At 36.8% G+C, this 12,555-nt stretch overlaps 1 protein-coding gene across 2 annotated transcripts in view; it reads right to left on the reverse strand.

Moving 5' to 3' along the window:
- Window positions 1–1,999: 1,999 nt before the first annotated feature.
- Window positions 2,000–12,555, reverse strand: part of mynn (myoneurin) — a 75,499-nt gene continuing 64,943 nt past the window's right edge. Inside the window, exons 6-8 of one of the 2 annotated variants that reach the window (XM_028794745.2) lie at window positions 9,471–9,554; window positions 7,524–7,610; window positions 2,000–2,450 (exon numbers count right to left, since the gene is read on the reverse strand). In XM_028794745.2, the coding sequence (XP_028650578.1) occupies window positions 2,188–2,450; window positions 7,524–7,610; window positions 9,471–9,554 (434 nt within the window). In that variant the 3' untranslated portion in view covers window positions 2,000–2,187. The remainder of the gene's footprint in view (window positions 2,451–7,523; window positions 7,611–9,470; window positions 9,555–12,555) is intronic. The other variant, XM_051922883.1, reaches the window with a different exon arrangement.

Below are 12,555 nucleotides of genomic sequence, written 5' to 3' on the forward strand. Positions count from 1 at the left end.
CTCTATATTACATCTTGCCTGAGTTGCCTCGAAAGCTTGCATATTGTAATCTTTTTAGTTAGCCAATAAAAGGTGTCATTTTGCTTGGCTTTTCTCTAGAAAGATAGTAGGAAATTAATGCTTGGTGAAAAGTTTGAGGTTGAATTTTTTGTCTCTAGTTTCTATAAACATTGCTAATAGTAGTGGAGCTAACCTAACTGAATTTTTTTATAAAGTTCCACTGGGTAGCCATCAGGGCCTGTTGCTTTCCCATTTCGGAGTAACTGTATAGCATCCAGTAATTCCTGTGCACTAACAGTATCTAGCTGTGGTATTCATAATGAATCAAAAAACTCAATAGATTTTGTTGTCTTCTTTAAACGGAGTAGAATATAAGGACATATAGTACTCCCTAAATGTGTAGGTTAGATTTTTATGATAAATGATTTTATCTTAATCTGTGTTGCATTACAGATAGACCAAGTTGCAAGTACAACCTTCTTTGCATTACCAGGACACAATATGACACATTCATATTTTGGATGATGTTGGGATTAGTCTTTTTAGTTCTCTTTCTGCTTCTTCAGGTGAACTAAAGATGTAGAATCGGCTGTCAATAATCACTTTCAATTTGGCTGGAAACAAGAGGCTGTATCTAATTTCAACTTTAGACAAGCACTGTTTAATGCTGTAGACTGCAGCTCATTTGGCAATTGTTGAAGGGGAATAATCTGTGAAAATACGACTACAGTTATTTTCAAATATAATATCCCCTCTGTCCGAGAATCAACATCACATTTTCTTTATCACATAGTTTGTCAAATTGAACAATCAGGATTCTGTTTTGAGGCACTCAAGCCACGTATGTGATAAGCTGCTGAAATCTATGTCCAATTTAAAGTCCTGTCCAATTATTTTAGAAATTAATTCAACTATGAATTTCACTGGGTTTGGACTTTCACAGTTTTCAAGGAGACCTTTGAATCTGATGTTGTTCCTTCTATATCTATCTTCCAACTTAGCTAGTTTATCACCAAGCACTTTGCATTTGGATTCTACAGCAGTTGATTTTTTGGTCAACTTCTTCAAAATGTGTCATAAATATTTGCTTAACTTCTTCTGTTGATCACCAAGTACTCTTATTTTATTCTCATTTTTGCTCTCATTTTCCTTTTTTTTCCCCCCATCAATTCTTGGTAGATTTTTTTTTAAAGTTTACATCAAAATGTATTGCTTAAACATACCTCCTGATCTTTTATATCCTGAAGTAGCTTGTTGATGCTGATGTTAATTCTGTTCTCTTCTGTATATCCTCTTTGCATCATTTATTTTTATCTAGATTGCGGTAATCAATGCCTTCAGAAGGGATAGCTAATTTCCATTTTCTCCATGCCGCGAAAGCACAGTTACCTATCCTGTTGGAGTTGATTCCGTTGTCTCACAGGGGGTGTTGGTAGTAGTTGAAAGTGGGGATAGAAGCCATATTTGGTTCCAAAATCCCGCCTGAGATTGACAGAATTATCATTACTCCCCTCACTCACAGTTTTGCTTCCACATACACTGTCGTCTGGAGTTGATGCTGCAGAATGAGTTCTGCCTGATCCATTCCTTTGCCTGTCTCATCCAAATCTGTCTGTGACAGGTCATAACAAGAACTGGAGACAGGCTTAGCCTTTGATGTAACTTTAGTTATCTTTTCCTTCTCTGTCTCCTTGGTATTCCACTCATGCTTTTAATATACTTGTAATTAAATCCTCACAGGTTGACTAAATACAGGATATCTCGGATAGATAATAAAAAAAGCTAAATAACACTGCTGCCAATGGAGCACCATCTCAGATGTCCATCTCTCACAACAGATTAAAACAAATTCTATTGATTTTGGTCTTAACTAAAATTAGAAGAGCAGTAAGTTGCTGATGGATTTACATGAGCTCTAATGGAAATTCAACATTATTCTTTCCATTAGGAAGTACTCTCACTTTTATTACCTTTTTAATTTAATACAACACATACAACATTTCAGATTTCCTTCAGCTTATTTCTTTTACTAAATTATTGACAAATATTTTATTCTGTACAAGAATATGCAAACAAAATACATTTTCCATTGCATCACTGTTAAAAACGGTTTCAAATAAAATAACTGAATGTGTGGCATATAAGTATTCCAAATACAACAGATTAAGTTCTAATTGACAGAGCAGTTCAGTAGAGCTGCTGCAGAAAGATGAAATGGGACTCTGAATAGCTAGCAGTCACAGTGGTTCTGAGTAACTGATCAGAAGAGATAGTGGAACCATCAGCAGTTGTCAGGAGCAGCTGATGATCTTCATTAGCCACTGGAAGAGATAGGGCAAGTGGAATGTCTTCAGCTTTCAATTCTGTTGAGTCCTGTGAGGCAGCCTTCTCCCTGGTGTCTCCCTCACTAACAACTCCTGAACTCACGTTACCACTCTCGTTTCTTTCCACTAGATAAAAGTAAAAAAAAAAAAAAAAAAAAAAAAAAAAGAAAATGTTACTCAATTTCATGAAGTAAGATTTACTACATATTATAAAAGAAGACAGCTTTTTCATTCTCAAGAAATGTCTTAAGGGAAGTGATTACTGTCAATTGATTTCAGCCTAATATATATCCCGATATGTCCTAATTTGTCTTCTGCTTGCTAGGACATTGAGATACACCTAAGAACTCTTTTTCCCCCTTTCCATATGGTGAACATCATGAAATGTGCCGAACTGAGTGTTGACAACCTATCAACAATACCAGACCTTCCATGTTCTGAACTTCTTTCAGTAATGGGCTCTGAAATGCCTAACCTCTCCCAGAAAGCACAGGCCACATAACTGCAATGGAACCTTTCACGGGTCCTTACTGCAAAACACATTCAATCACATGACAATAATAATCTCCCATCTGCAACTGACTTCTTGCGGATTAATCACACTCTATGATCCTCTATAAATCTTTACAGTTTTATTCCTTTGACACCTAGATAGGCTCGCAAAAGTCATAAACAGGACCCCTAAGGCTACAAGTGAATGACATTTTTAATTGGAAAAAAAAAGACAGGTTAAGAGTCCTGTCTTCAATTCAAAATACAATCCCAAGAGGCTTTAGTTTAGTCCTGGTTTCCTGTTTATAATGTATGCCTACTTTTGCGGAAGTACATATTTAACAATATTTTAGCAAAAAAAGGTATACATTTTGCATGTTTTGAGCTTATGACTGGATAACTGACATGGTAATTATACACACAAGTAATGTGAGATTTGTTTGTTTTTTCCATAGACATTTTTTGTATGGTTTGCCATTGTACAGCATTGCTCATCGTTGGCTTGTATTGTATAAAACATTTTTCCCTCCATTTAATATGAAAACATGAGATTACATTTTTTCGACCTTCCCTACAGCTCACATGGGGTTAATCAACATATAAAGAACTGTAATTTTAGGGTGGAACATTTCTTTTTAGGCAAGTAATTACAATATTTAAGGCAATTTTTCATGTTATTTGTCAAAGATTTGCTGCAGCTTATTGACTTATAGCTTGTTGAACTACAAATTCTTGATGAGGATGAGATCTGGACTTTGAGCCAAACAGTCAAATTTACATTAATTCAATATGTTTGATTGATGCACCTTTCATGGTCACTGCAACTAACCCTACGTTGCTCTTATAAGTAATTGTGATTACACAGTGTCATACCACCCAAGCTATCTATCTACTCCATTTTTTTCTAGACAAAGGCTGCATGGTACGGCATATTCTGCAAGTTTTGATTACTGTGTGCAAATGGCTAGTTCTAATTCACGAGTTTCAATAAACAACAATACTGGTAAATAATAAACTACTTAAATTAAAAACTTAATAAAAAAACTACAGACAGGTTTCAAAAAACATTCTTTGAACACCTTTTGATTTGTATGCAGGACTTTAGACACCCTGCACAGGCTTTAAACTGAAAGGTTCCATATTAATTTGTTCAAACAAATTATTATTTTTCCCCCTTGCAGTCCAGTTCTTATTACGGAACCCCAAACGGTTTTCCTGGAATACAGTTCAATGAACAGTAAGTGAACTGTTAAGGTGTGTGTTAAAATCAGTGAACCGGAACTGAAACTGGTTGGAAGACCATCGTGGTTGAAACAGTTCTTTTGAGGAATCCTGAAATGCGTTTCAAATGCAGGAAAAGTTGCTAGAATGAACTGACAAACTTTTCTCCAAGAACATAATATTCTGGAGTCAATGGTGGAGACGTTAATAGAAGAAAAAAAATCTGGTTGATAATGACAATGAACAGCATAGAATAGACTAAAACTATTAGCTGGCTATACTCTTCTGGCTCACTAAATTTGACCGCATACCAGGAAAAATAAATTGCTATTCAAATAACAGTCAGGGGAAAAAATAAAAATAATCCATTCGAACGAGTTACTAATTCATTCAAACAGATTATTTTTTTTGCCCGGTACCTGACGATCCATTACTGTTTAATGAACAATCTTCTGTGATATAGTTAATCAATGCTAGACACCATCTTCACTTCCTCTTTGGGCTTTCTTGGTTGCACAGCACATTTAGCATTTACCCAAAAGATTTTCAATGACAAATTTCAAGCCTAGGGATTCCAAAGACCATTCTGAAACCTTTACCTTACATTACTTTATGTATTTCAAAGTGTGTTTTGAATTATTGTCTTGTCGTGGAAGCTATTCTTTTACCAGCTTTAGTTACCTGTCTGACATTCACCTTGAGGGTTTGTTGATATTTAGCTGGTCCCTGTACTCACACAATGCTTCCTGTGCCACTAGCTGACTGACAAACCCAAAGCATAACAGATCCATCCATGTACTTAACAGCTGGCAATGTCTTCTTTTTCTCAAATGCTGCTCGTTTATTTCTCCTAACAAACCTTTTGTGGTCTTCCCCAAAGAGTTCAAATTTAAATTGTGCTGTTTGAATAAAAAAATGTAATTGTGATTAATCGTATTTTCTTGAAGCATATTAATATTTTTCTATAATGCATAAATGAGTAATTTTTTAACACAAAACAGTTTTAATCATCATTTGCCTATGTATATTAAAATTATTCCAGTTAGTTTATTAAACAGTTTTGTGTAACAGAATTAATGCCCCATGACCATAAAGCACCTAACCCCACGAGCAGCTATAATATTTCAGAAAACCAATATGTATGGTTTGAACTGCTATATTGCAAGACAGCTTACCAAAAGCATTAACTATTACACAAACAATTAAATATGTAAAAACAGAAACAAAATCATGGTTTAGCTTTCTTGCACTATCAGGACTATTATAGCTCAGGATGTTCTTAACTGATACACATGAGTAAACTCCTTAGCTGATGCCTGGAGTGGAGGAGTCATTAATCAGACTGAAAATATGTATACATTAGGCTTTTAAATAGCAAAGGACAGACTGAAAAAACTTATAAATATGTATCCAATTAGGTTATTTATTTAGATGTTTTAAATTCCACATGGTCATAGACTTATTTTATAATTCATAAATGATACATTCTAATAATCTAAACCTTCAGCCTAAAGAGATGGAAATATTAGTATGGTTAATTTGCACTGATTATTGTCTAGTTTTATTTGTTAGATAACATACAATTAATTAAACAACATACCATGTCTGCTTTGGAGGTAATCTTTATACTGTGTGTAGCATTTTGTTCTGAACATTTTGCTATAGTGCTCAATGTGATTTTTTTTTTAAACTGCCAATTTGTGAATGCAGCATAATGGCAACGATGTGCAGTTTCACCCAGTGTGTAGTGCTCTTTCATCTGCAAAGTTAGTGCAACACAAAAATGAAACTCATTCACTCCACTCATACCACTTTTTTGATTGTAATTTTTCTCATTTTATTCTTTGTACTTTGAAGAGCTAATGTATTTATGTATATGGTAATACAGGACAAATTACGTCCTGTACTGCTTCAGTGTGGTAGGCAGCATTTTATGTTTCAATATGGTATATTTTTGTATTATAAGGGACGGGTGGTAACCCTGCTGGTGTGTGTGGAAAAGATCATGATCAAGAAACAACACAGGAAATGATCAACTAGCAGTGACCTACTACTACTATTAATAGATTTGGATTCATATGATACTGCTTCATTAACATATGAAGGACAGTCAAATTAACTGGATTAAATCAATGCATTTAAGGGCTGCAACACATTATTCTTAATTAATCATCAGCTCTAGTATTCATCTATATCTCAGTAACTAATTTGTTGCACAGCCCTACCCGGATGTCCTGCCTCACACTGGGACCCGAGTGATGCCGTGCAGTGGGTGACGTCTAAACAAAACACCAGTTCTGATTCCCAATAGGCCTGACCCCCATTGACTCTCTGACGGTTTTGACTCTAGCTGATTCTGGTGTTTGTCAAGGGTGTGTTCTTGCTCCTACTCTGTTCAATGCTTCCATGGACTGGGTGTTGGGCAAGGTTGTGGGGTCCAGTGGCTGTGGAGCATCTGTTGGTGAAGGAAGATTCACCGATCTTGACGTTGCTGACAATGCTGTGATCTTCGCAGAGTCAATGGAGGCTCTAATCAGGGCTCTTGAGAGACTGTGTGAGGAATGTAAGTGTCTGGGCTTGCGAGTGTCCTGGATAAAATCAAGATTCAGACCTTTAATGACCTCTTAGGCACAGCCATCAGCAGTGTTTCTGTCTGTGGCAAAAGTGTCCATCTTATCGAGAGGTTTACTTAACTTGGCAGTGACATTCACATCTCTGGTGACTCTTCCTATGAAGTTGGAAGACGGATTGGGAGAGCATGGGGGGGTCATGAGGTCGCAGGAAAGGGGTGTGTGGTACTCCCAATATCTATTCAAAATGACAAAGGGCCAAGTCTTTAGAGTCCCGGTGCTTCCTGTCTTGCTATGTGGTTGCGAGACATGAATGCTATCCAGTGACCTGGGATGAAGACTGGACTCCTTTGGTACTGTCTCACTTCAGAGAACACTTGGGTACCACTGGTTTGACTTTATGTCGAATGAGCGGTTGCTGACAGAGTCCTGAATGAGGCACATTACCTGCATTGTGAGGCAACATCAGTTACGGCACAATGGCCTTGTAGCGTGTTTCCCCAAGTCTCACAGTGTGTCTGGCTGGGGGTTGGCCAACCAGGATCCCAAGCTGTTTCATCGTGTGGTGGGTGCAGCAACGTGCTCTACCAGTGCATGCTCCCCAACCTGACCTGACCTGAGTAGCTAATATATATTTAAAAAAAGAAAAATCTTGCTGTATTACATTATTGTGACAAATGGCCGGATAATATAGTATCATTACTGATTCCTATTGGCCAATAAATAAACTTTTGTTTTATAAATGAATCAAACTAGAAACCTCCAAAAAGATCAGTCAGGCATTTTTCATAATTAATCTGTGCCTGTCAGGATCAGACATTCATCACAAAAAATGGTATAAAGTTTTAATACTAGAAATAGAGAATAATGGAAAACAAATACAAAATCCAGACAGTGGACATGTATTGCTACTCACCACCATGTGCTTTGGATTTATGTTTTTTCAGATTCTTTACATCTGTGTAAGAATTTCCACACAGTTCACAAGCAAAAGGCTTCTCACCTGAAAAGCACACATTTATACATTTTAGTAACATACCTTTTTGGAGCATCTAGTTTGACTTCTTTGAACTAAATCCTGAGGTAATTATAGGTTAGGTATGACTTGTTTTCCAAGTTACTCTCACATTACCAAAGACACTTGTTTTGGAAGCAAACATAATTTCACCATAGCTTTTTTCTTGTTTACATTGATACAGCATTTTTCTGCTATTTGCATGAAACCTATTCCTCTCTCTCCAACTCAATAAACAGTATTCACGGATGTGTATTGGTGTCCGGCCTTGCTTGTTTGCAAAAGTCTGAACGTTAGAACAATCTGGACAAAAACAGGCCATTCAGCCCACTATGCTCACCAGTCCTATCCACTTTATTCTTTTAAAAAAATGTTGAGTCTAGTTTTAAAAGTCTCTGAAGTCCTACTGTCTACCACACTATTTGGTAGCTTATTCCAAGTGTCTGTGGTTCTCTGTGTAAAGAAAAACTTCCTAATGTTTGTGTAGTGAGAATTATAGCAAAATGACACCTTTTATTGGCTAAATAAAAAGATTACAATATGCAAGCTTTCGAGGCAACTCAGGTCCCTTCTTCAGGCAAGACAAGATGTAAGATGTAGTAGAAATTGCCTCAAAAGCTTGCATACTGTAATCTTTTTAGTTAGCGAATAAAAGGTGTCATTTTGCTATAATTCTCGCAACATTCATAATGGCTAACACGCTATAACACCCTAGTACGAATGTTTGTGTGAAATTTACCCTTAACAAGTTTCCAACTGTGTCCCCATTTTATTGATGAACTCATTTTAAAATAACACTCTTGATCCACTGTACTAATTCCCTTTATCATTTTAAACACTTCAATCATGTCTCCTCTTAATATTCTTTTGCTTAAGCTGAAAAGGCTCAGCACTTTTAATAGTGCTGCTATGTCCTATTAGTAGCTTGGAGACCAAAACTGCACACAGTACTCCAAATGCATTATAATGATTGAGCATAACCTCCCTGGACTTGTACTCCACACATTGTGCTTTATAAATTACATTCTGTTAGCCATCTTAATATGGCTTCTAAGTTGATAGTGTAGAGTCCACTGTGACTCCTAAGTCCTTCTCATAAGTTGTACTTTTGATTTTCAGACCTCCCATTGTGTGTAAAGACCTAACATTTTAACTTCCTATATGTAATACTTTACATTTACTGACATTAAATTTCATCTGCCACAAATCAGACCAAGCCTGTATAAAAATATATATATACATATACACAGTGGAACCTCGGTTCACGAACGTCTCGGTACACGTACAAATCGGTTTACGACCAAAAAGTTCGCCAAACTTTTGCCTCGGTTCACGACCACACACTCGGTATACAAACAAGCCAGTTTCCCTTTCGGTTTGTACATGTTCAGTCTCTCCCTGTGCATTCCTGTGCAGCGAGCAAGAGAGAGAGCGAGAGCGCGACACACACACACTTGTGTAAGAGTTATGAAAACATATTTTTTACACTTAAATATTATGAAGAAAATAAGTAATTATGTGCAAGAATATGCATTAAACATTTAAATTAATAAAACAGAAAGAACAAGTCAAATTTCTTATGAATGTAAATACATGTTTTATCTTATTTTGATGAATTACGAGATTAGCTTCATACCACAAGTTATCCATAAACATTTGTTTATAATGGTAATAAACAACTGGTTCTAAAAAAGTAATATACCTTTTCCTATGAACATTATTAAAAATTAATTGCATTCCATTTTGACATTTTGTAATATCAAGATTACTGTTGTTGAATGCACTGGTATACTGAAGCCATTAACTAACAAAAGAGAAATTGCAAAGAAGCTTCAATCTTGTACTAACCTGTATGAGATCTGCTATGCTTATTAAGTTCTCCAGAAGAAATAAAGCTTTTTCCACAAGTGGCACACTTATATGGCTTCTCTCCTATAAAAAAAAAGTGAATGCCTATATGTAAGACAGACAGACAGACAGATACAAATCTTTGCTAACCTACATTTATCATACCTATAATGCTGTGAAAAGGAAATTAAATAAAAGCTAGGATATGAACAAAATTCTGACTTGTATAGCACCTAAAGTTAATGATAATATAAGATGACCAACTTCCAAGGAAATTTATATTGGAGATATTCCAATCTGGTGTTTTAAGGCCAGTACTGACTGGCTCATTTTCTGTTAATTTTCCAAAACCTTCTTTTAAAACAGATTCCCACATAACCAGCTGTTGTTAATTCATGTCCCTAGTATGTTTACAATTGAAATAAAACTGTAGATTCTAGGTGTTATTTGTTCATTTAAAAAATAAATATTGTAGGGTTATTGTTTAATGGCCATCAAATAAAATCTTTTACTAAAATAAATACTTTTTAATAATAGAACAGCACACAAAACAATTATCGATAATATGCATTTGGCATATACAGTACATTTGACATTAACAAAAAAGGGCTTGTTTTAATTAAAACCCTTAACACTAATAAAAATTACCATGAAAATTCATGCTCAAAGCTTGAAGAGTCAACAATGTGTCTCCAATTTGTAGTAAGTTGTAAAAGGTGTTCTTTTTTTCAGTTAAGGAAGGCCAAAGATTTTGAAGCAATGTTTTTATATTCATTAATGATGCTGGAGAGTGCATGAAGTTAACAGTGTTCTGTAAAACTAGGGGGCTCCGCCAACCCCTGGTGTTGGGGAATGACAAAGAGTGAGATGTATGAATGAGATATAGAATAGTGTGAAGGTGTGGAGGATGCATATAGAAAGCAAACAATAAAGTGTTTGGCACAGTGTAATGGTTTATTGGAATATTTCTTTGTGCACAACATTAGTTTGTTGATGGTCATGGCAAATACAGGTTTAATGGGGAACTGTCGGCGTCTCAATGTAAAAGGTAATTCCAGGTCAGAACTTGTAAGGTCAATTCTAGGAATCAGAACAGTATTGTTAGCATGTGATCCTGTAAGAACTGTCGCTTGAATAACATTGTGTGTCATGGTGTTGACGACTAAATGTGTGCCATTGCATAAACCCTGTTTAGTGTTAAGGTTTCTTAATAGCATGATTATTGTTCCGTTTTTAAGGCTAAGATTGTGTTGTGGTAATCCGGCTGGGTTAATAGTGTTTAAATATTCTAAGGGGAAATTAAGATGGTCATTGTCGTCATCAGAGTCAACTTTGTCAGAGCTTAGAAAGAGTCGTGCTTCTCCAGGAAGTAATGCAATGACCTGGTTATTTATGTGATCAACATTAATATTTTTTGGACATAATATAGAGCGTTGTGTTAAAAGGGGTATTTGGTGTAATGAGATTGCTGTTCCAAATATCTCTGTAACTAAGTCGTCGCAGATAAAGGATTGAGGAATTGTAATAATATCTGGGTGAAGTCCATCTGTATTGGTGAGTGTACCATCTCCCAGTTGTAATAACCAATTGTTATATTCTGGATCTGGACATCGCATGTTTTGTACTAACTGTATCGTTTGAAAGCAATGCCAATTGTCTGCGTATTTTAAGGTGGACTGAACAATAGCTGAGCGCATGGCATGTGGAACAATAGGTAAGCATTGTCTAAAATCACCTCCTAATAAAAGTACTTTTCCTCCAAAGGGAATATTATTATTCATCAACGTTTGTAGAAGTTTATCAATGGTGTTGAGTAAGTGACTGGATGCTATTGTACATAAATTCATTACTTGTATTGCCAGTTGTTTCTTCAGGGAAGTTAAGTGAATGACAATGACATTCATTAATCCCAATGAATTTTCCTGAATAGTGGACTCATTATTGAACACGTTGTCAGCTAAGTGGCGCAAGCGTTTAGCAGGTGTCTGGCGTTGATGTCCGTGACGTGTATCTTTTGCTTGTGCCGTTTGAGAGGCGCGTCATTGCATGTCCAGTATTTGGGACGTGCTATTTTGGAGCTGTAATCGATTCGCCTGTGCTGTGTGATAAGTCCGTTGTAGTCTACGTCGTGCATTGTTTGCATTGAGCCTTGGCCGTTTTTGTATGTCGGTCAGTTGAGCTTTCTCTTTTTGGAGCCTTGCCTGCTTGTTTTCCGGCATTTCACATGCACGTTGTAGACGTCTGTGTTTATTTATGTTGTCTCTTCGCTGTCATTTTTGTATGTCTGAGATGCGAGGTCTTTCGTTTTGAACCCGTGCCTGTTTTGATGCAGCATTTTGAGACGCGCGCTGCATGCGTCTACGTTCATTGTGTCTGTCCATTTGGGCTCGTCTCTGTAACTGTGTTAGTTGAGCTTTGCGTTTTTGGAGCCGAGACATTTTTTCTTCCGGAGTTTAAGACGCGCGTTGTAAGCGCCGACGTGTATTTTGTTTTTTCATGCGGGTTCGTGTGTTTGGTCCCGTTATCCGAGCCATATCGTTTTGTACCCGTGATCGTGAATTCATGACTTGTTTGTTCTTCAGCGTGAGAAATATGGATAAGTAATAAGGAGGATCGCACTCACTGTGAATATGGAGCCTTTTCTGCGGTTTAACGGTTAATAGTGCTTCATTGTAATGAGATCCACCTATGCTGCATAGTGTGAAGGTGTTGAGATGACGTATGTTTAATACGGAAGGTTCCTTCAGAAATGGGGCTGTGTGTGTCATTTCTTATTTATGTTAGTGTGGTCGCGGGTCTGAATTGTCGTTTTTGTGAACGTTTCGTGTGCTATGTCCGTTGTCTGTCACGTTTCGTGTCCAATGGGCTTTGTGTGGCGCTCGCGGCTTTTGTTTTTTTGTGTGCTAGGGGCTTGTTGAATCCTCCTCTTTGTGTGCGTCCCGTTTCGTGTGCAATGTGGTCGCGGCGATTCATTTCTTATTTTACGTTGCATTCCATCCGGTTCCAGTTGCTTGCAGGGGGGGGGGGGGGGGGTTGCTTGGAGGGGGGGATGTGATTTGTGGGGCGCGAGCGGCTTCTTTTTTTT

The sequence above is a fragment of the Erpetoichthys calabaricus genome, chromosome 2 (genome assembly GCF_900747795.2).
Source record: "Erpetoichthys calabaricus chromosome 2, fErpCal1.3, whole genome shotgun sequence".
NCBI classification, from domain to species: Eukaryota; Metazoa; Chordata; class Cladistia; order Polypteriformes; family Polypteridae; genus Erpetoichthys; species Erpetoichthys calabaricus.